This window comes from Phaenicophaeus curvirostris, chromosome 1 (assembly GCF_032191515.1).
Source record: "Phaenicophaeus curvirostris isolate KB17595 chromosome 1, BPBGC_Pcur_1.0, whole genome shotgun sequence".
Lineage (NCBI taxonomy): Eukaryota > Metazoa > Chordata > Aves > Cuculiformes > Cuculidae > Phaenicophaeus > Phaenicophaeus curvirostris.
Window position 1 is genome coordinate 197699184 of NC_091392.1, and position 22546 is coordinate 197721729.

At 44.5% G+C, this 22546-nt stretch overlaps 2 protein-coding genes across 2 annotated transcripts in view; one reads left to right on the forward strand and one right to left on the reverse strand.

The window, feature by feature from the left end:
• PANX1 (pannexin 1) overlaps positions 1-2113 on the forward strand; it is a 33104-nt gene extending 30991 nt beyond the window's left edge. Inside the window, exon 5 of the mRNA XM_069883418.1 lies at positions 1978-2113. Within this exon, the coding sequence (XP_069739519.1) occupies positions 1978-2000 (23 nt within the window). The 3' untranslated portion in view covers positions 2001-2113. The remainder of the gene's footprint in view (positions 1-1977) is intronic.
• A 12774-nt stretch (positions 2114-14887) lies between these two features.
• On the reverse strand, positions 14888-19843 carry GPR83 (G protein-coupled receptor 83). Its single transcript, XM_069850034.1, has 4 exons — positions 18571-19843; positions 17692-17817; positions 16526-16659; positions 14888-15728 (listed from the first exon to the last, which is right to left on the reverse strand). The coding sequence occupies exons 1-4, from the start codon at positions 18955-18957 to the stop codon at positions 15104-15106; spliced, it is 1272 nt and encodes a 423-aa protein (XP_069706135.1). The 5' UTR covers positions 18958-19843; the 3' UTR covers positions 14888-15103.
• Positions 19844-22546: the final 2703 nt, after the last annotated feature.

Sequence of the window (22546 nt, forward strand, 5' to 3'; positions counted from 1 at the left end):
GTATATTCTTCTAATAATGATGTTAAAGAAATGTCTATGCAGTATGTGTAAAAAGCAGCTGTCTCCACTGAACGGCTTCTGCTATCATAGAAATGCAATATATTCTAATGTACTGAAGGAAATTAGAAATAGTTCAAACTTTGCATACATAGAAAGGTTTTTGTGAACCCACCTTTCATTTTTTTTCTCAATCAAGCCCCACTTGGAAGGTTGGACAGGATAAGTAACACAGCCAGAGCACTGAAGTGGCCTGTGGCTACTGTTGCAGACTTTAGAAAGCTAATCCTCATTTTGCTAGAAAATAAACCCCAATGGTCTGCTTTGAGGAGCTCAGGAATGTAATAAATATCAAACCAACAAAGTCCCTTCTCTTTGTCTCCACTGGCTATGAAAAAACGAGACAGCAGCACAGATGCAGTGAAGATAGATAGATGGCTTTTTCCTTAGAGTCCTGGCTTTCTTCAGCACTTTGCAGGTGGCATCCAAAGACGGGTACCTGTCTGAGACAGATCAAATGAGATCACCCCAAGCCTTACAGTATTCTCTTGGGTCTTTTCCATAAAATAAATGTCTTCTCTGAACCCCAAATATCCTCATCTGCATTTGCTTATTACACACCTTTCAGATGAACTTTACACAGATCGTTGTAACAGGGAGTTAGGCTGCACTGTTCACTCACAGCATCAAAGAAAATTGCAGTGTACAGGCTCATGTCTTTGAAAGTGGATCCAATGAACTCCTTCAGCTCCTCCAGCATTTTCGACAGTGTTGCCATATTGTTACCCCAATTTCTTACTGGAAGAGAGCTCACTCACACAATCAGAAAATCAGAGGGAGTGGGCAGAAGTTTCACTTCCTTAGGAAATCAGGCTTCATTGAATCTCAGCACTGTCTCAGGCCTCCGTGCTTTTCTATTCTTTTGCTTTAAAAACACAGAAAGCCTTAAACTTCCCCTCCACCTTTCTGCGTGCATTGAAGTCCCTTTAGATCAACAGCTTTTCCAGGAGCTCCCACGGGTCTTAAGCACCTGCTGACACGGAGACCCACATAGCCACAGGGTATGAAGAGAAGCGCCCCATCTTGGTCATTTGAGAAGTGTGTTGGACCTCCTCAGATTGTCCCAACACCCAGACAAGCTGGTCAAACATGTCATTGTTTTTGAATGAAGTCCATCACAACGGCCACAGCCACAACCATCTGTTTGATCCTCAGAGAAGAAAGAGACGAGTTCTTTTGCTCAGACTGAAGTTCCTCTTTCACACACAGCATTGTCTACAGACAAATTCCTGAAGAGAGAGATTCCCCACCCTTCCTCTGGAGGAACTGTCTTTCTCTAGAGGAGGGAAACAATCTCCCTGCTTTCATACGCTGGGACTGAGCTGCATCTCAACATGAATTTCCCAGGCCCTATCTAGGCTCATGGGAAGGATGAAAAGCTGGAATCCAGGCACACTGTGCACCATCCCACAGAGGTCTGATACTCCCACAGAAGCAGCAGCAGGTTTCCAGCTCTAGATTCTTCTTTAGACAAACCACTTCCTGCTAACACATGGCTGCTCACACGCCGTTACTATGTACAAAAACAAATGAGCTCCAGCATCTATGAGCTCAACCCTTACTCTTCTTCTCACCTCTTCCTCTTCACAGATCAGGCAGTGACCTGCCACAAAACTGGGCTTCCCTCATTTGAGGGAAGGAGCGTGGCTCCCACACTCTGAATGAAATAATCATCTCTTTAATAACGCATCAAAAGATGGGAGGGAAGGTAATGTAAAAAGTTTGTGCCAGGGAGGCTATCTGGCATTAGCAGCCAATGGAGTCATCCTGAGCTACAGAACTACGCGCCTTAGGATCTAATCACAGATTAGTTTTCAATTCAAGGATAAGATATGAAATGTTCTAGAATATCATCATTGACATTCCAAGCTGTTTCTTTCTCCTCCTCTTCCTCCCCTCTAAGCCTTCTCCTCCCTGAAGACCTGTTGCAGAAGACTGAGTGACAGATGGCCCCTGATCTCCTTCCAGACCACAGTGGCCTCTCGAGCTTCAGACGTACATTCGGTGTTGTCAAGACTGTTCACAACAGTGGCTGATGAGGCAACCATGATCTCCTAGCCCTTTGATTCAGCGTTGAGCACCTCAGGGGTAGGAAACAGTGCCTTCTCCTGGGTCTCAGAGTGTGTAACAGAAAGCATGAGGTGCTTCTCTTCCAAGAGTTTTCAACCAAAAAGCTCTTTCTACAGGAGAGTTCAGCTAGGACATTTGAAGGGGCTGACAACTTACAGGAAGATTAAAAAAAATAAGACAAGAATGTAATGCAGTTGTCCATCATTTAGGAGCACCTGAAATTCCTTCCCCCTGCGTGGCCCTTGGGTGCCCTTCAAGATGGACAGGCCTTATGAGGAATGGCTGAGAGAGCTGGGGCTTTTTAGCCTAGAGAAGAGGAGGCTGAGGGGAGACCTCATTGCTCTCTACAACTACCTGAAAGGAGGTTGTGGAGAGGAGGGTGTTGGCCTCTTCCCCCAAGTGTTGGGGGACAGAACAAGAGGGAATGGCCTCAAGCTCCGCCAGGGGAGGTTTAGGCTAGACTAATATAAACCTATTAGTGAAAGTTGTGTCATTTATGTACACACTAGGAAGCAAAATTAAGTAAGTTCACTCTTACAGTTCTTTTAAAAGCTGTGTTTATCATAATATTACCAATATTGACTTTCAATCAGTATCAGGGGAATATTGATTCCAGAGAAACATAATGATAGAAATGCTCATTTTTCTCACATTCTGTTGAAGTAATGTAGAACTGTAACAGAGCATGAGATTTCTGTATGCATTTTCCAGAAGTTTTAATCCATGTGTTTTGTCTCAAAATGCATCTGCATTATTATAAACCCAGTTTTAGTATATGGAAACAAAATAATAGAATTGTTAAGGTTGGAAAATATCTCTAAAGTAATGAAGTCCAATTGCCAGCTCACCACTACCATGCCTATTAAACCATGTCCCAAAGCTCCACATCTATGTATTTTTTTAACACTTCCAGGGATGGTGACTCCACCACTTCCCTGGGCAGCCTCTTCCAATGCTTCACCACTCTTGCAGTGAAGAATTTTTTTCCTAAGATCCAATCTAAATGGTTTCATATGTTTAATATGTTTCATAAGTGAATTAAAAATCCCTTTGTTTTTAAAAGTCTATGTATTTCAGGAACCAAGATATTTTTTCAACTGTGTAAAAACAGTAAATAGGAGAAATATGACTGCAAATTTATTATCGTCTTTTGAGGAATATCCTATTTGCTTACTTTGCTCTGTAGGTAGCAGAAGACCAGCCAGCCAACCTGGGCTCTGATATGCTGCAGACACAAGCACAGGTGCACAGAAAAGCAAATTGAAAGGTTATGAAGTCAGTAAGACTAACATTTCAGTGATTTAATTTCCATTGCATTTTATGCTACACACATCTCCTTCTCCAGCTTGTCAGTCTGGGGATGAACCCACATATCGTGAAGAGTGAAGACACTTGCTACCAGCTGCACAACGCAAGGGGGTCCAGAGGAGGCAGGACACTGTGTGTCTGTGCTAGCAGTGGGGAGCAGACCCCTTCCCTCGCAGGTGGGTTCTCCTGCAGGGTAGTAGCCAAGGAAATCACAGTGCTGAGGCTACCGAAGTGGAGAAACTCACTGGAAGGGAAAACAAGGCTGGCTGCAGATCATTCAGAACAACACCTCATCCCTTCAGATTTCCTTCCCTTCCTGTGCCTGGATGCTTCTGGGGAGTGTTGACCTGCTCTAAGTGTGAGTGCTGCTTAAAGTAAGGTCATGATCCAGTGGGACTTTTCCAACCTGGTGATTCTATGATTCTATGAAACCAGAACCTCAGCCTGTGGTTCCCCCAGAGGCATCATGGATTTTACATGCCTGGCATTTGTTTAACTATTATTTCCTAAGGGATTTCTCAAAGTGTTTTTGAGGATCATTAACTTTGCACACAAATGGTTTCCTTACTGTTTTACCATTGCCCTGTGAGGTGACTAACAGTCACCTCTTGGGAGTTTACCTGGTTTGGAAAATGTGCAATGCGTAATTATTTGGTCTAGCTAGTACAACGATGAGATACCAAGACAACAACAACTGGAAATGCACTTGAGGGTGGGAAAGCTGCCCCAAAGTTAGCCGTTTCTCTCAGATTTCCTCCAGAGGGAGGAGCTCTTTGGGAAAGAGCTCAGCATGTTCAGGGTTGAGGCAGAATTCGGGGACTTTCTTTGGAGAGACATAATAGTGAAGATGATACCATATAGCCTGAGGAAACAGAGATCTTCTGGACATTGTTGCAATTGTAAGGCAGTCATATCAGAGCCAGCTGAGTGACTGAGAGATAAATTATCAAAGCATTAGGTTGGAGTTTGGCTGTTTTTTTCTCTCATAATGGAATATTCAATGGAATATATTAAATTACTGGTATAATTTTAAAAAGTAATTACTCTATGAACTAAAAATATATTTCTGAAGTGACACCACATAATGAAACCTATAAATCTGTTATGGCTTTGCATTGCTAAATATGCTCACATTCATTTGCTTCAAAACATTTTTATATTTTCAGCCCTCCCCTGAAGGACTGTGACACAGAACTCACATTATAACACTTGATGTATTTATTTTAGGTAGTAAAATTTGCATCCTCTCTTCTGTTTCTTCAGATTATTTGATATGAGTTACCTCAACTGTTTACATACTCTTTATATCATTAAGGTAAACCAAACACATTCTTGCAAACAAAATGCCTTGCCTATGAACAAACCGCCACCCAATGCAGGTGTCTGCTGGATTAATTCTCTAAAGTCAGAGCTTCACTTCCCCACACAGTCAAGGGAAAGTGGTAGGTGCCTTTAGAGTCATTTGCGTGGGAAACCAGTTCAGGGTTGAAAATAGCATTGGCTGACTGAGCTTGAGCTATATTTTTGATTGCTTTAGCTCCTGCACCCTTTCAAGTTCATGCATCTAAAGCAACAGAAGTGAAAGCTCTCAACCAAACCCAAAAGTATTTGGGCTTTGTTTGCTTTATCACTCTTCCTTGTGCCGAATTGGGATGAGAATTACATGGTGCTGCACAGTTCAGAGCAACTCCCCTGTCCTGGGAGTCTGAGCTGAAGGATGAGAAACAGACCGAGGGCTACTTGTTCGTTTGACATCTAATAATGTGCTTGCACTGCCAAAGAGCAGTGCCAGGGACCCTGCTGCAGGTTTTGGTCCCAGCTGTCATTGTTCAAATGTTAGCTCATTCCTGAACCCTGTCTTGGGCTTTCTTGAAGATAAATTCTAGGCAAGCCTCCAGGAACAGTTCACTTCAAGAGCAGCTCTCAAAGGGCAGTAGGGATGAGATGATAACCAATCTGGTCCCTACCTGGTACCTGTCCCTCTAACATATCCCATTAAGTTTTGCACCTTCAGAGATTCTGATGGCATACATGCTTTTGGGACAGCTGATACATGTCCTTACCTTCATATTATTAAAAAACCACTCTGGTGGCCTCTGGCAAACCCGTCGCATTATAGTGCTTTCAACTGAGAAGGACACACAAAAAAAAAAGTAACTATGCCTTAATATCCCCACATCCTTGTGATCCTGGGAGCTTAAAGTCAAAGTCTGTGTACCATGAGACAGCTGGTCTGCTGTAGATGGAGTTACCCCTACATACCATGGAAACAAGTGAGTTGATACCTTAGAGCCAGGAATCATTTGTTCAGTTATTTAGTTGACTAGGCACATCTGTTTAATCCTAAAAAGCTCTACTTCCCAGGTACAGCCTGCAAAGTTGCACCTAAGATGTGGCTGAGAGACAGATCTGAAGGATATGGAAATCTCCATGCATTCATTTGTAGATAAAGGCAATTTTTCTTCATGTCAGGACATTATGGTAATTATTAGATCCATCCCTGCCTCTCAAAGAATTATTAAAAGGCTTTCAGCCTAATGCAAGAGGTGAGAGGTTTAGCCTCACCATGACTCACTGGCTCACAGAAATTCCTTCAGCTCTGCAAACCAGAGGGCAGGTTACGGTGCACATGGTTCCCAGAAGGAGAAAGGATGGGCCAAAGAATTTCCCCATTCTGTTTCTCTAATGCCAACCAAAACCTGCTCCCCAGCCCACCCCCATCCCCAGGAAGGAGCAGGAACTGCCCTTCTACTGGGCTTTGCAGGATGGGAAAAACAGAGGAGAATCACATCCTCATCTTTCTTCATTGCAATAAGGAAGATCAGGAAACAAGAGAGCAAGCTATCTGGTCATGACGTACCAGACAGAGAGTCTGTGGGAAGGTTTGAGCTCACTCAGCCAGGCATCGGAGAGCTGTTACATCATAGGGTGCCCAGTGGCTTCAAGGCAAGGCTGGCAGAGTGCGTCAGCTACACTCTCAGCAGCACTCAAGAGAGTCATGAATAAGGCAGTCACAAGTAATAGTTTGTCTCCTGGGAAACAGCTGTTCTAAAGCTCTGTCTGTGTGTTCACATTCATCTTCTAGGTCAGTCTGTTTAGAAGGACAGACATCCCTGAAGCTCTTGAAACACTTCTCCATTACCTGACACTTCATAGTAGCTGTTCACTGCTTCTTTTTAAGTCCATGAAGGTCTAATTTTAGTGGGAATGCCTGTCTATGGCCCTGTGACGGCTGCACCTGCAGCACACAAGTACAGAGAAGAGAGCTGAAACTCGTGGCGAGTCCACGCAGGGGTCGTGGCTCAGTGCTGTGGAGATGTATCTACTCATGTCCAAGAGCTGTATAATTTCTTCCAGCTGTTGCTGAGATCAGCATGAGCTCCCAGCTTGGTAGATTCACTACACAAATGGAGTCTGCACCTTGGAGCAGGATGAGGAGTCTCTGCTTTCACAGAGCAGACGTGTCTGTAGCTGGCAAAGATGTTAGGGTATCACACTGCAGCCCATTAATGAATTCTATGCAGGACATAGACTGCTGTAATTGTGGCCTACCCTAAATATATAAAAAACATCTTGAAGTTTCACATTCAATATGCAAATGCTGAAGACTTGGTAAATGAATGATGGGGATGAGTGACCCTTCTCTCTTTGTGGTACCAAAATATAGACCAGAGTATCAACCTTTGTTAAGTGCTTCAACCTCCAGAGATAAAAATCACCTTTTTATTACCTAGTAGCGGCAAGTGCATGTATTTACATTCATTAAGGAAATTAGGAAGAGGTTTATACTTATCAGAAAACTCTGATTTTGGATGTCCCGGTATTTTTCCTGTAAGAGTGGTGTAAGTAAAGACACTTTGGAGATGGTGCCTGATACCCTTGGAAAATGCCTGTGAGGCAATGGCAAGAACAATATCCTGAAGTTCCAGGATATTGCTGTATTTTTAGCAGCCCTCTTCTCATCGCTGTCAACTGGGAGGACAAGGTATTCATCCCATGCTGACAGGAGAAGGAGTGGCCTGCCCTGCAGACAGAGACAATAGCAACTGAAGCTGAGGTTCATTTTCTTCTGTGCAGGTGATATCTGTCATCTTTTTGTTGGGTGATGATCTCAGTGGGCTTCAAGGAGTTTTGGCTTCTTTTTATACGTTATAGCAAGAGGTTTTGACTGTGCTACGTGCTGTCAGTTTTGTCTGTACTCTATGAAATATCCCTCTAACGGATGCAGGTAAAATGCTTCAGCTATTGGTTGCTTTCCTTTGGATGAAAAAGTCTCTGACTTGGCTTACTGTTAATTATGGCAGGCATAGCAAAGCATGTGTGAAGAAAAAACCCTCCATTTTTCTCCATTAGGGAGTTGGTCCTTGCCATTCCTTTGGCTTCAACAGAAATTTCTCTGTTACAAAAAAGCTTCAAGTTGTGGAGTAAAATAAGTCATAGATTTTTCCTGCTGAGCACCACAATGTCATAGAATCACAGAATCTTTGAAGTTTGAAAAGACCTCAAAGATCATCAAATTCAACCATCAAATATCAAGTCTAATGGCAGTGCAGCTTGTGCTCTACAGCTAAAAATTTTGAGACTGATACAGCCCTGGCTTGCTTCCGAAAACACTATTGCTAATGCACATTAAATACTATGGTGAGGGTTCTGGAGAAGGTTCGAATTCAAGGATTTAACTGGAAAGATGCTGTGAGTGGGGCCCTGACGGCTTGCTCTGTTCAGTGCCAAGGTGAATGTTGGACTGCTGAGCACAAGTCCTTTGAGAAGTGGCCTGAACTCAAATAGGTGAAAATAAATGAGGATGAATGCAGAGTAAAAACTACACTTAGGCTTTATAAAGAGATTTAAACTCACCAACTTATCTGTGATTCTTTTGCAGCAAAACCCTCCAACTCCCCCATCCAACCTCCCCCATCACTCTGGACTATAACAGGAGGAATGCTAGTTGTAAGGCAAGGTAGATGGATCTCCAGTTTTGCTTGAGATGGGGCAGGAAGCACCTGAAATGTTCCTGTTCAGGCACCACTTTTTATGAAATATTCTAGCAGAGAGTAGAATCACAGAATCGGGGAATGGGTTGGGGTAGAAGGGCTATTTAAAGATCATCCAATCCAGCCTCCTGCTATAGGCAGGGACATCTTTGACTAGGTCAGGTTGCTCAAAGCCCTGACCAACCTGACCTTGAAGACTTCCAGGGATGGGGTATCCACAGCTTCTCTGGGGAACCTGTCCCAATGTCTCACTGCCCTCATAGTAAAAACTAGTCTTCCTTATGTTCAATTAAAATAAACCCTCTTTTAGTTTAAAACCATTACCCTTTGTCCTGTCACTACTGACCCTGTCAATAAGTCTTTCTCACTGTTTCTAATAAGCCTCTTTGAAGTAATAAAATGCCTCAATAGTGTCTTCCTTAATCTTTCTCCAGGTTGAACTCTTTCTCCGAGTTTCTTCTTAGGAGAGGTGTTCCAGCCCTCTGATCATTATTGCGACCCTCTTCTGGACCTGCTCCAGCAGATCCATGTCTTTCCTAAGCCAGAAGCGCCAGAGCTGGATGCAGTATTACAAGTGGGGTCTCACGCGAATGGAGTAGATTGGGGAGAATCACCTTCCTTGACTTTCTGGCCATCCTTGTTTTGATTCAGCCTGGAATATGGTTGGCTTTCTGGGCTGAAAGTGCATTTTGCTGGCTTATGTTTAGCTTTTCATCTACCAATACCCCCAAGTCCTTCTTGGCAAGATCCCTCTGGATGGCATCCCTTCCCCAGGTGAATTAACTGCACTACTTATCTTGGTATTATTGGCAAACTTGCTGCGGGTGCTCTCAATCCCACTATGTCATTGATGATGACATTAAATAGCACTGGTCCCAGCACCAATTCTTTCAGCATATGCTGAATACCAAGAAGATACATATCAACATCATTTTATTGCCTACTTTTTCATTCCAAACTGAAGTAGCTGAAAATCAGCTGCATTTGAGTTTCTAAATCAGTTTTTATTCTTCTGAAAATCTTACACTTCCCTGTTCCCAGGTGGCAAAACCACAAGGGTGGTTATTACTTAACAGAACCGTAATGAATATTTTATTCAGCCTAAACTTTAGGTTTAAAATGCTCTTGAGAGTACTTTTTAATTTCCATATTTGTATTTTCTGATTCAAATGCCTAGTTATCATATCTCTGTCTTCCTCAGTCTTAAAATTATGGCAACTGAGTGCTTTGCATTTTTTAGCTACTCTTCTACAATAACAGCATTTATTAAGAGAGTATTTTCCCTACCTGCTATGAATCTGTTAGGGAAGTACTGGTGTAACAAACACGGCATCGGCCATATCCTTCTTACGCTGAGGATTCCAGAACTGGACACAATACTCCAGATAAGGTCTCACAAGAGAGGAACAGAGGAAATCCTTCCTTCTCTCCCTGTCCTGTTTACATGGAGGAATCCCAGATGGAGTTTATAGTTCATCAGTCAAAACCAAAGTAGAAATAACTGATTTACAGACAATTTAGTGATTTCTCATAATGATTAAGCTTAGAAGGCTTAGAGGCTTAGAAAATGGCACCTGCAGGGGAGAGCTGGAAGATGTTTGGTTTCTGTAGAAGAGAATGGGGAGAAGTAATAAAAGTCTTCTCACAAGAAGAAAAGTGAAAGCCAGCTCTCCCCAAAGGACATGAAAAAGAAGCCACCAAATTTTGCAAAAGTGATGATTTATCTTAAAAGCTTAGAAAAGGCTGTAACTGAAAAGCTGCAAAGCCCTGGACTGAGGCTACATTTTCTCTTCACAGCTCTGAAGTTATAAAGTGTCACAACACCAGTAGTGGTGGTGTGGACCACAGGCAGAGAGAGGGAGCAAAAGCTGAGTGCAAAAAAACTCTTCTGATATCAAGTGCAAGAAAGGCTTCAGGGGTTTGTTTTCTTCTGAGTGATATTCGGAAGAGCACAAGATGCCAAGTACAGTCTGGCATCATCTTTGTTCCCTTTCAATGTTTCTGCATAATTCTACATGGAAAAAAAATGAATAAAACAGTAGGAGCATTGTTAGAAACAGAGAATTAACATTCATGAATTCATAGAACTCATAAGTTAATTTTCATAGGTATTGTCTTCTGATATTTTTCAAGGAAATAGAAAAATAAGAAAACAGTATTCCCAATACAAATAATTTAGCCTTTGAATAGAAAACACCCACAGCACTCTAAAACATGAATGTTGCAGAGACAACTACTCAGGGTTTTGGAGATGCTTGAATTAACTTTACGTATGTAACTTTAATTGAGTTCCCTAATTCATATGCCATAAAATCGTACGCATCCTCTAAAGGCAATTCATTCTTCCACTGCTCATGCTATATGAATCTCCTGCAACAAGCAGCTGTTCAGTGCTTTGTGTAGTGCTTGTTACCCACTAGTCCCTGCTCTGACGTGTACGCAGTCCAGGAGGATGGCCACAAAATCACAGCACATCATCTGTGCTATTGCTCTCCCTTCTCCCCCTCAGGAGGACACTCTGAATCTATAAAGAGGCTGAAAAGGAGGAGAAAAAACTAGCAAGCCTTGCCTAAGATTTTTAGAAGAAAAGGCAAGATTTTGAGAGAAAACAGAACAATCTTAATTGATAACACTTAAGAGTATAAAAGACCTATCCAAAATCTAGTTTATTGTTGTTAACAAAAGGGAATCTGAAAGACATAATGAGAAATCAGCATCCCTTGAGCTCTGTGTCATATAGGAGTGAACCTGATCAAGGTCATCAGGACATGCACACAGAGATCTTGGTCCTTCTGAGGACGTCAGTATGAGGGTAGGAATGCGGAGAGCTGACTTGCTTAGAAAAGCAGATAAACCAATATTACCTCCCCGTTCCATAATGCCTCACATTTAGCTCTGATTCATTATAATTCCAGAGGCAAAGAAAAGCCTCCCAACAGCATGCTCCGACCAGTCCCTTCTCACACTCCTGTCCTTGCAGATCTGTTTTTCTAAGGCCAGCCACTAAACCACCTGTTTCAAAACACTGTATAAGACCAACATCCAAAAGGTAGCAAAAAGTCCAGCTGCAGCAGGCAAACATACACACACAAGAGGGAAAATGAAAGAAGTTAATCTTCACCCTGTACACGTATCTCGTCATCACTCAGACCATCCCTTCACAGTCACTGAGGTGTCATCTGAGTGCAGTTTACACAGGAGTGGCTCTATTCACAGCGTAAAAGACCGACCCAGGTCTCCAGCAGAGCTAGAGTAGAATAATAAAATAGCAAGGAAACTGGGATGTCAAATGAAGTTGCTCAGGACATAATGTTTTTGGAATAATTTGTGTGCTCAGAGCACAACCTCCACTGATTTCAGCAGCACCAGCGAATGCAAAATAATTCTCCAGAATGCCAGATCAGGTACGAAGAAAATGAAAAATAGCTCATTAGGAAGCGTTCATCAGAATTTGCACTGTACCACATTAATTACGTTGTAGCACAGTGTATTGTGCAGTTTGCAAGGACACCGTTTCTAGTGTTTTAACAACATCCTGCTCTTGCACGCTTCTGTCCTAGTCTCTCTAAAACTTGTACCTCTGCTGGCCACTGGCCACTAGTTCGTCCCTCGAGCAGGCTGTTAGGGCTCACTGTTCAATCTGCTGCTTTTTACCAGCTCCATCCCTCCCGTTCTCTGCAGTTAAATCAAACAGCTTCAGCACTTCTCACACCCTCTCTGTGCCCAGATCCAAGATTAGACAAAGCATGAAGGAGAAAGGGTTTCCACTCAGTGCAGGGGTGCAAGATCCAGAGCTGTAACTGCAGGAATCCTGCTCAGATGCATCTGGAGTATTTGACTGAGCACTGGAATATTTTGTCTACTTGAGTAGACAGCTAGGTTCTAATTATGCAGCTGTTTGAAGGATGATAACTACACCCAGATATGGTGAATGTTAAGATGCTACCTTAATCTTCAGAAAGAACATCTCACCGAGTCCAGACCATGAACCCCCTTGGTCCCAGACAAAGCTAAATACAAGGACCCAGCTGCAGAATCCATCATAACAAATGTATGTCCTTGAAGACAACTGCACTACATTCATTGAAAGGGAAAAACAGGCCTTTGATGTAAAACATGGTTCAGTTCAAATGGTTCTGGCTTGGCAGAGCTGCGTTAAAGCACTGGGTAGGCAGAGCATCAGTTGACACTCACCTCTGCTGCCAGTCTGCCCGTCAGTTCCCATCAACCATTGACCTGCAACCTTTCTCACACCAAAAGCTCCCTCAGATGGAGGGAGCAGGACCAAAGCCCACACACCAGGCACAGTGATTTCCCAGGACTCCCCAGAATGATGGAATGACAGATGATGCAAGAGTTGTCATAGCAGCCTGTCCTTCTCTGGCAGGGAAACAGAGACTTTTTGCCCTCAAAGTCTTAGGCCCTTCCGTGTCTGATCAGTCTTGTGTGGTACAGGGAGCAGGGGGGGGATACAGAGTGTAAACTTCTGCCTGTGTTTGATGATGATGAGTATCACAAATCAAAGATGATATTCAGACAAAACTCTGAAAACAGTCTGAAAGCAATGATTCATGGGCATGGCTTTAAGTGCACCAAAATTATGCAATCACCAGAGGATATCTTGCAGAGAAATGTTCCACTTTTACTACTTGCTACCAGAGATATCATCTGTTCTCTCAAAGCAGTTCATTTTACAACGATTCCAAAGAGCTAACTTGGAATGAAGTATCCTAAATGTCTCATCTTGGAAGTACCCAGCTGCTTTAACATTCAAAGTAAAATTTAAAAGTGAAGCTGTGGGATGCTTTAGCTGCCACTTGACAATAATGCAAAGATGCTCTGATCAAAAGATCCTCGTACAAACACAGAGCAGAGTTTAATTACCCATTCTCCAATTGTGGGTGGTATGTCCGACATTCTACAAAGTAGCTTTTTTGGGTTTAGTTCTCTATTTGAAGAAAAGATTTCTGAATAGTCATGATTTTATCTTAGGTAAGAAAAATTCTGTATGATTTAGCACTGGCAGCATACACTGCGAAAACAGGTTGGTGTTCACCATCTACTTATGCAAAGAATAGGCATCAATTTTTCTGCAATTCTACTTTAGAAAAAAGGGCCTGTGGTGTAAGGTGGCTCTATTTATCAATGCCCACTTTACCTTTTGTCTCTTTGAGGTTATTTCCATAAAAAAAAGGATTTGTGAAATGTATCCGTTCAGTCGTTCTGAACAGATCTTGACCAGTCAGGCCCCCATTCACAGGGGATGCCTTCTTACCCAGTTGCACTGAATCTGAGCTAGTAACCTCTGCAAATAATCTACATCTCAACCATCTCCATGTTGCTACTAAAAGACTTAGAAAAGGGAGAGGGAAACCTGATGCGATCAGATCACAGAATCACAGAATCACAGAATAACCAGGTTGGAAGAGACCCACCGGATCACCGAGTCCAACCGTTCCTACCAAACACTAAACCATATCCCTCAGCACCTCGTCCACCCGTGCCTTAAACACCTCCAGGGAAGGTGACTCAACGACCTCCCTCGGCAGCCTGTTCCAGTGCCCAATGACCCTTTCTGTAAAGAATTTTTTCCTAACGTCTAGCCTAAACCTCCCCTGGCGGAGCTTGAGGCCATTCCCTCTTGTCCTGTCCCCTGTCACTTGGGAGAAGAGGCCAGCACCCTCCTCTCTACAACGTCCTTTCAGGTAGTTGTAGAGAGCAATGAGGTCACCCCTCAGCCTCCTCTTCTCAAGGTTAAACAACCCCAGCTCTCTCAGCTGCTCCTCATAAGGCCTGTTCTCCAGCCCTTTCACCAGCTTTGTTGCTCTTCTCTGGACTCTCTCCAGAGCCTCAACATCCTTCTTGTGGTGAGGGGCCCAGAACTGAACACAGGATTCGAGGAGCGGTCTCACCAGTGCCGAGTACAGAGGGAGGATAACCTCCCTGGACCTGCTGGTCACGCCGTTTCTGATACAAGCCAAGATGCCATTGGCCTTCTTGGCCACCTGGGCACACTGCTGGCTCATATTCAGTCGGCTGTCAACCAACACACCCAGGTCCCTCTCCTCCAGGCAGCTTTCTAGACAGACTTCTCCCAGTCTGTAGCACTGCACAGGGTTGTTGTGGCCCAAGTGCAGGACCCGGCATTTGGCCTTGTTAAACCTCATGCCATTGGACTCTGCCCAGCGGTCCAGCCTGTTCAGATCCCTTTGCAGAGCCTCCCGACCCTCCAGCAGATCGACACTTCCACCCAGCTTAGTGTCGTCCGCAAACTTGCTCAGGGTGCACTCGATGCCCTCATCCAGATGGTTGTTCTAGTGTTTGAATACCAGCAAAACACACACACACAGCACAAGTGGTAAAAAAAAGGCTTAGTCATGCAGTTAACAGCAACATATGTGCAGAGAACCCCATTCTGCAAGACAACAGAAAGTCAACTTGACAAAGTTCCTTCCCGGGAAGAGTCTGCTTTCTCCCCTGTAGGGACTCCACACCATTATCATCAGCCTGTATCAAACACAGAGCTCTTTCACGCTGTCTCCTACAGAACCTGGTTCTTAGTTTTACCTCATATAGTTAAACAGTCACTCAGCAGGCCAGAGATCCACATCTTCCCCCGTTTTATCTACAGCCAAATGGATGTGTAGTCCTTCTAGATTTCCTGGTGCCATCATTTAGCTCACAGCTACTATTGGCTCAACTGCGGAGATATCTGTCTTTCCTGACTGGATGTTGGAGGCTGATGGAAGGACGTGGGAGACCTGCAACCTCTTGAAGTTGTCATTTTCTGGCCAAGCCAGTTGGTAGGATGGGACTGTGGAAGGCAGCCTGTGTTCTGCGGGTCTGGGAGGTTTTTTGCACATACTGAGCAGAGCCTTCAGTTCCGATCGGAAGCTGTCATTGAGCCAGCAATAGATGAAGGGGTTGTAGCAGGTGCTGCTCATTGCAAACCAGTGAAAAGCGAAATACAGCGCATTGTTGGTGTGGATGGTCTGGCTGGACAGGAGGACAACATAGCAATTTAAGGGAAACCAGCAGACTGCGAAAAGGATGACAACAAGCATCAGCATCTTTATGGTCTTCTTATTCTTTCTGCGAAGGGCAAAGTACTGCTCAGTGGTGACATCCCCAATGACATTGCGCAGCCAGAGTTTCTTGGCCACCGTCATGTAGGCAGCAGAGATGATGAGAAGGGGCAGGACATAGAGCAAAATGAAGGTTGTTAAGTCGAGGTACTTCCAAAAGAGATCAGCAGGCTCAGGGAAATCTGGCAGACACAGGCATCGGGTAACCTCCTCACTGGAAGCAGAGATACCAAACAAGGGGTGTGAGAGCGCATATGGGCAGGCACGGCAGGACAGGTACATCAGAAACAAAGAGGTAGGTGGGAGAGGACTCCTGCCATAAAGACTGGAGACAGACCCTTCCTTTATGCTCGTTTGTCACAGCTGAGTGGAGTTCTGCTGTCCAAGGATTTGAGCCATGGAACAGCCTGCGAGCAGTGTGTTGATAATTTGTTGTGGGCATTCATGACCTTATGATAATTTTATGATTTTCATCAATTACACAATTTCCAGCTGCACAGAAGCAGGTTTTTATCCTCTGCCCTTTGGAAAACAGAAGAACAGCATCTGCACATATTAAGGACATTTCCCTCATTAAAGCACTTTCTAAATGACAATATTTTATGAAAAAAGCAGCTGAGGCAGATTTTTTCACCTTTCCAAGGCCAAAGAGTAGATTAAAATCTGCTGGGTTTTAGTTTTTTTCTCCATTTCTGCTCTGCCCAAACAGGTCAGATTTCTACATTGTGTAAAATGCCAGTGTACAGAGACAGAGGGTCCAGGCCAGATCCTCTAACTTCTTAGCCTATTTCATGCGATTAGTGTGACAGAATAAAGATACAATAATTAAAAGTAGAAACAAGGACAGGATATCAGCCATTACAAAAGGAACGTGATGAAAATTACAGACTAGATCCATATTTGGCTGACCTCGACCATCAGCTCAGGGCTTTCAGTAGAAGATGCTGAAGTATGACCAGTGAGAGTTAGGCCTCCAGGGAAACTATAGAGGAAAGTAAAGCACGTCCTTACCTATATTCGAAAATAAAGAGTTTTTGGTAGATGGCATGTGGTAGGGAAAAACAAGATGCCATGATCCAAATTACTGAGATGTAGATAACACCTTTTGCAGTAGATATGCGAGGTTTCAGAGGATGCATTATAACCTGTGCAAAATAAACCAGTACTCAGGGTTATGCAATTTCAGGAAATAATGATATCACTTTTGATATAATCTTCCAGCCCTAAATCTGCTGCTTAAGATGGAAATTCAGCATGCAAGCAGTACTAGCTTCACCCAGCTCCCATCAACTGTAAGCTGTACATGAAAGCCTGAATTTTTCCTCCATAAAAATGGGTAAAGTCACATCCCAGTTCTCTCATCTCAGTTGTTGCATCTACGTGGGGAGAATATGGTACCAGCGGGTCTCTCAGCCGTGTTCAGTTCCAGGTTCAATTTACTTAACAGCAAACAAAAAATTAAAAGGAGAGAAGAGTCTCAGACTCTTCAGTATCAGCGACCCAAAGGGTCACAGGTTTGTGATCTAGCCAGACCTCCTGGGGGATGCTCCTGGCAGCTGGTCTATTTTCTGGAAACTTGGAAGCTTTCTAGCAGAAAATGTTAACTATACTGGTCTGTTTTGCATGGTTGTTGAATGACTCCAAACTGACAATGTCTGACTGTCCCCAGTTTTGAGCCCATCATGAAACAGCTCTGCTTGTGACAAACACCAGTATGGTACAATTAACTTTCATGTATTCAGGGTAACAAGAGGCGAGACAAGCCAGAGCGAAGGGAGGCAAAGCTGCAGAAGCTAACCAGGGTGTCCTTGCATCCACAACATTGTCCTTCCATGGGCCAGAGAAACCACCCCAGGGCAGGGTTGCCCACATGTATTCCTATCAGGATCTTGGACTTTCTCCTCATTTGAGAGCTACTGGATTATCCACTGCAGAAAAGCTCCTATTCCCCAGCTGGAAGCAATTGCAAGGTGATGGACATCCCCAATCTCCCACCTTGCTGCGGGCTTGAAACTATTCTTTCCATCTGACAGCAAGAGCTGCTCCCCTGCCCTGTCAGCTCCTCATGCATCTTACATTAATCTGGGAGCTGAGAAGGAAAGGACACGGGATCTTTCTTTTTCATTTTAATTATGCCCTTCCAAGCTTTCTGATTGTTTGCTTCAAAGAGGTCTCACCTGGTGCCTGTCCACAGCAATGGCTGTGAGGGTCAAGGCAGAGACGTGGAGGGAGCAGTACTGCGCAAACCTACTGATGTGGCACATCCCCTTCCCGAATATCCAGGTACTGTTCACAAAACGAGCCTAAAACCAGAATATCATTAGTTTTGTGCACTCCCTCACACACCTCCACATGCTCATAGATATCTGAGACACTTCTGGCACATAATTCCTTGTGCTATATAAAAGATACTTTTAAAATCGCAGGTTCTTTGTACAATTGTATCATTTGCTGGCTGCTGAACCCCAGAGAGGCAGGTTGGTGCTGCTCACTGGCTCAGCAATATCCTCCAAGACAACACAGCAGAGCAGTAACAAAGATGTTTGTTCTCTTTTATTCACAATGTGTCCTTCTCCAGTCTAACGATTGAGAAAATACATTCATTTTTCCCCCTTTTAAGCTCTCTTTACAGGATAGGCCTGACCTATACATCTTATCTCTCTTCAGAGCAAACTACAGCTTTTCAACACAGCTTGCAAAATGATGGTTAGCATTAACCTTTTTATCGAGAGATTTGTAGTAGTACCTTGGAAATCCTTCAGAGAAGGGGGAAAAGAAAGAAAAGATAGATACCACAAAGCGCTAAGTAATCTCTGTGAGGTTATTATTGTTCAAGCGCTATCAGGGCCACTTTTAACAAATGGATAGTTTCAGATTTTCAACTAGATAACAGGAATTAGAGAAGAAAAGGACATATAGATTTTCCCAGAGATAACTCAAATCACCGTAATGCGGACTGGGCAGTGCAGAACATCCACGTGCTACCTACAGCAGCAAAAAGAAAAGGCTTCTGAAGTAACTGTGATGCCCTAACAGCATGTTTGCCCCAGTCTTACCAGTGTAAAAGGTGTGTTGAGGAGCGTGATCATGATATCGGCTACAGCCAGGTTCACAATGAACAAGCTGATGGCAGAGTGTATGCGCTTGGTCTTGATGACAACGTGACAGACCAGGATGTTGCCAAAGAGGGAGAAGACAATGATGAAGGAGTACGCCACGATGAGCAGGGCTTTCACTGTGATGCTCTGCGACTCTGCTCCGTACTGGCTCCTGCCCACAAAGTTCTGCCAGTCAGCCAGGCTGTCGTTATCCCAGGAAAAGAAAAGAGAGATGTTCGGGATTACAAAAGGCTCCTCCAGACTCCAATTGAGGGGCAACTTTCCCGGGGTTACAGAAGCATCAACCAAGTCGGGGAGGGATAGCCAGACAAAAAAGGACAACATCTCTGAAATGCCGCTCTGCTCCTCCACTTTGAAAATAGCTCATTTGCAAGACTGCAGAGATCCCTCTGTGTGCCGGGAGAGCTGTTCTCCCCTTGCTAAGCCCAGGAGCGCTCGGAGGTTGCAAACAGGGCATGCAAGCAGGAGTGGGTGGATGCTCCTGCCTCCCGCAGTGTAATTCTCTCCTGCTCGGCTCGCTGCTACTTTTACTCCTTCAGCCAGCTTTATAGTCGGATGCAAGCTCCAAAGCAGGATGTTCTGCAGCTATTGGGCTGCATCATATTATTTCTGCTCTGACGTGCTGCTTTTCCATGCAGTCACGCCCCTGGGCGCTGCTCCAAGGTTAACATATCTGGAAGAAAGGCAAATCTGTGTCTTCGGTCGTCAGCATCCTTTTCTCTATCAGCAGCTCAGCTCATGTGAATTCCGTGCTGTTTAGAAACCAGCAGCGTTTATGGCAGCTCTGCTGTATTCCACGACACAGTTCAAATTTAAGCTCAGTTTTAAAGGGCAAGTGGGAAGTTTCAGCCTATTTCACAGCATGACACTTACTACCTAGCATAGAATAGAGGAATTACAGATGAACTGTGGGTTACAAGCTGATTTACTGTACTTAGTATTTTTCCAAAGACCTTTTTTCCCTCAGAGACAGATGAATACTTAAGCTTCGCCTTGGCAAGGATTTCCTCTTGGCCAAGGGCATAAGAAGCTTGATGTGAAACTGCTTTCTAGGGTTTGTAGAAGTACAGAAGTAGTTACAAAGAGGTATATGGGACAGAGGACAGGAAGGGATGTCCCAGCCCAGTGAGTCCAGTATTCAAAGCACGCATGCTGGACCCAAGCACTGATGAGATGGCAGCATGAGGGTTCCTCATACCTTCTCCCCAAAAACACAGACAGAAGATTAAGACCAGTAGCAGGACACTGAGAGCCACAAATCCTACGCAGCAGATAAAAACACTCCCTCCCATAACTGCAGGTGTAAGGTGCTGCCCTTCTGCTGGGGACAGATCTGCTCAGATGGTGTCAGCTAACCCCAGCAAGAGCAGGTTTTGTACATAAAAGGCTTAATTTAAGCATCAAATAAAAGATAATTATCTGAAAAGCTTCTGTTATAAGCTAGTCACTGACTGGTGAAAAGAACACTTTCAGAAGATGCTTGTGACTCTCTCAGAGAACCATGCAAGCTGCTTTCTCCTCGCACTGCTCAGGAGCTGAACACAGCAGGACATGGCCAGCTCCTCTGCAAACTGCTGCCAGCATCTTCTTCTGCCACAAACTTGTCCAGTTTGAGCTCTTTCAGCAGTTGCCTGTCTCAGAGGAAGCTTTCCAGAGAATCTGCTGGAACTGCTAAAGTGGCAGTCACCTGTGGCCATTCAGAGAATAAATAAATGTGTCCAGTTCAGAAGTGCTCAGCCAGCAAGGATGCCCCTGATCTGATGCTGCCAGGAAACAGTCTCACAATTTGTCTCAGAAACGGCGTGACCAGCAGGTCCAGGGAGGTTATTCTCCCTCTGTACTCGGCGCTGGTGAGACCTCTCCTCGAATCCTGTGTTCAGTTCTGGGCCCCTCACCACAAGAAGGATGTTGAGGCTCTGGAGCGAGTCCAGAGAAGAGCAATGAAGCTGGTGAAGGGGCTGGAGAGCAGGTCTTAGGGGAGCAGCTGAGAGAGCTGGGGTTGTTTAGCCTAGAGAAGAGGAGGCTGAGGGGAGACCTCATTGCTCTCTACAACTACCTGAAAGGAGGTTGTAGAGAGGAGGGTGCTGGCCTCTTCTCCCAAGTGACAGGGGACAGGACAAGAGGGAATGTCCTCAAGCTCTGCCAGGGGAGGTTTAGGCTGGACATTAGGAAAAAATTCTTCACAAAAAGGGTGATTGGGCATTGGAACAGGCTGCCGAGGGAGGTGGTTGAGTCACCTTCCCTGGAGGTGTTTAAGGCACAGGTGGACGAGGTTCTAAGGGGCATGGTTTAGTGTTTGATAGGAATGGTTGGACTCGATGATCCAGTGGGTCTCTTCCAACCTGATTATTCTAGGATTCTATGATTCTATGATAAGGGCCCAAAGAAACGGCAGGAACTGGGAGAAGGCAGCTTTCTTGCGCAGGTCTGGGATGAGAACAGAGTGGTTGGCAGCACATGTTCCCCATCTTGCTGGGCTGCTCCAGCAGGTCCCAAGTCCCCCACCTTTTCAGTGTTCAGAATCTTTCAGGGTATTCTGTCTTCTGACGCTCAAACTCCCACTCTTGTTCTTCCACATCTATCAGGTCCCGTTCCCCTGTACTATAATCTTATTCCAGCATAAACGATTCACTTCATCTGTTTACTCCCCTTGATCTAGTTCTTAATTTCTAGCAGGTTATCCTTGCATGCAGAGCTTGAGCCGCTGTTACCCTTGAAGACCAGGTGCTTCCAGGAGAGGAGGTGGCCTTCTCAACTCCTCAGCTGTAGGACAGGACGTGCTGGAGCTTGTCAGTCGGAGACTCTGGGAGGAGTGAGATAGGGGTTTTGTTTAGAGAGGAATGGAGACTGCTGGCTCCGTGTGGATGAGCACGGGTGTCTGTGGTTGCGAGGCAGTGGCCTTGATGAGAGAAGCTGCTACCGTTGCTGAAAGCAAGTAGATAAGAGAAACTGCTGCTGTTGCTAAAAGCAAGTAGATGTTTAAAAAAGGCTCATTTGTATTAACCAATCCGTGATTGCTTAGTGTATTGTAAGAACCAATTAGTTTGAAACACACTTCTTGTAATCACTATAAATGTGTACTTTAAACGCAATAAATCGGACACTTTTGCTTGTATCAGGCTGTCGTCCCGTCTCTTATTCGCGGCACTCAGCCAGGCCACTGGAGGAAGGATGGGAATCTCCTCCAACACAGCCCACCTACCCTCATCCAAGCTGGACTTGGCATCTTGCGATCCAAAGGAGATGGTCCCACCACTCAACACCCACAAAGGGTAGTGGAAAAGTCTAGGGGAAGCTCCTTGGGTCGTTTTGTTTCTTGCATCACCTGTGAGCCCTTCTGGTTTAGTTTGCAATTAAGCCTAACCCCGATATGAACTGTCAAAACAATTCATCTGCCTGTGGCTGTTTACAGAAAACAGGCTGTAGCAACTTGTCAGCTTGCTACCTGCTCCCACTAACTTCACTCCCAGCCTCCTGGCCCTTGCAGTGGTGCTGGGTAGACAGCCTTGATGCCGCAGAGCATCGCCCAGAACACCAGTGTGCGACCACCACTCTTCTAGCTCCTCCTGCAGAGCACGGTGCTGCACAGGCCCCTGTGGGGACAGGGAACTCCACCCCGAGCGCAGTATAAAGCAGCCTAGTGTTTTAGAAACGTCACTCCCTCAGGGCCAAGGTAGTCCATACAAACGACGTTCACAATTTACTTAACAGAAATAGTTTATTTTAAAAAAAAATATCGAAACCCTCACCTTGAAGGGTACTTTGAGAAGTTTTCAATTGCATAGGTAATTTTATAACTTTGACAGCCCTTAAAATGAAAGAGCCAGAGTATGAAATTATTTGCTGATACCTTAGGCAAAAGTTGTTACTAAGCTCTACACCAGGTATTTGCAGATTTGCAGGCCTTGATCAT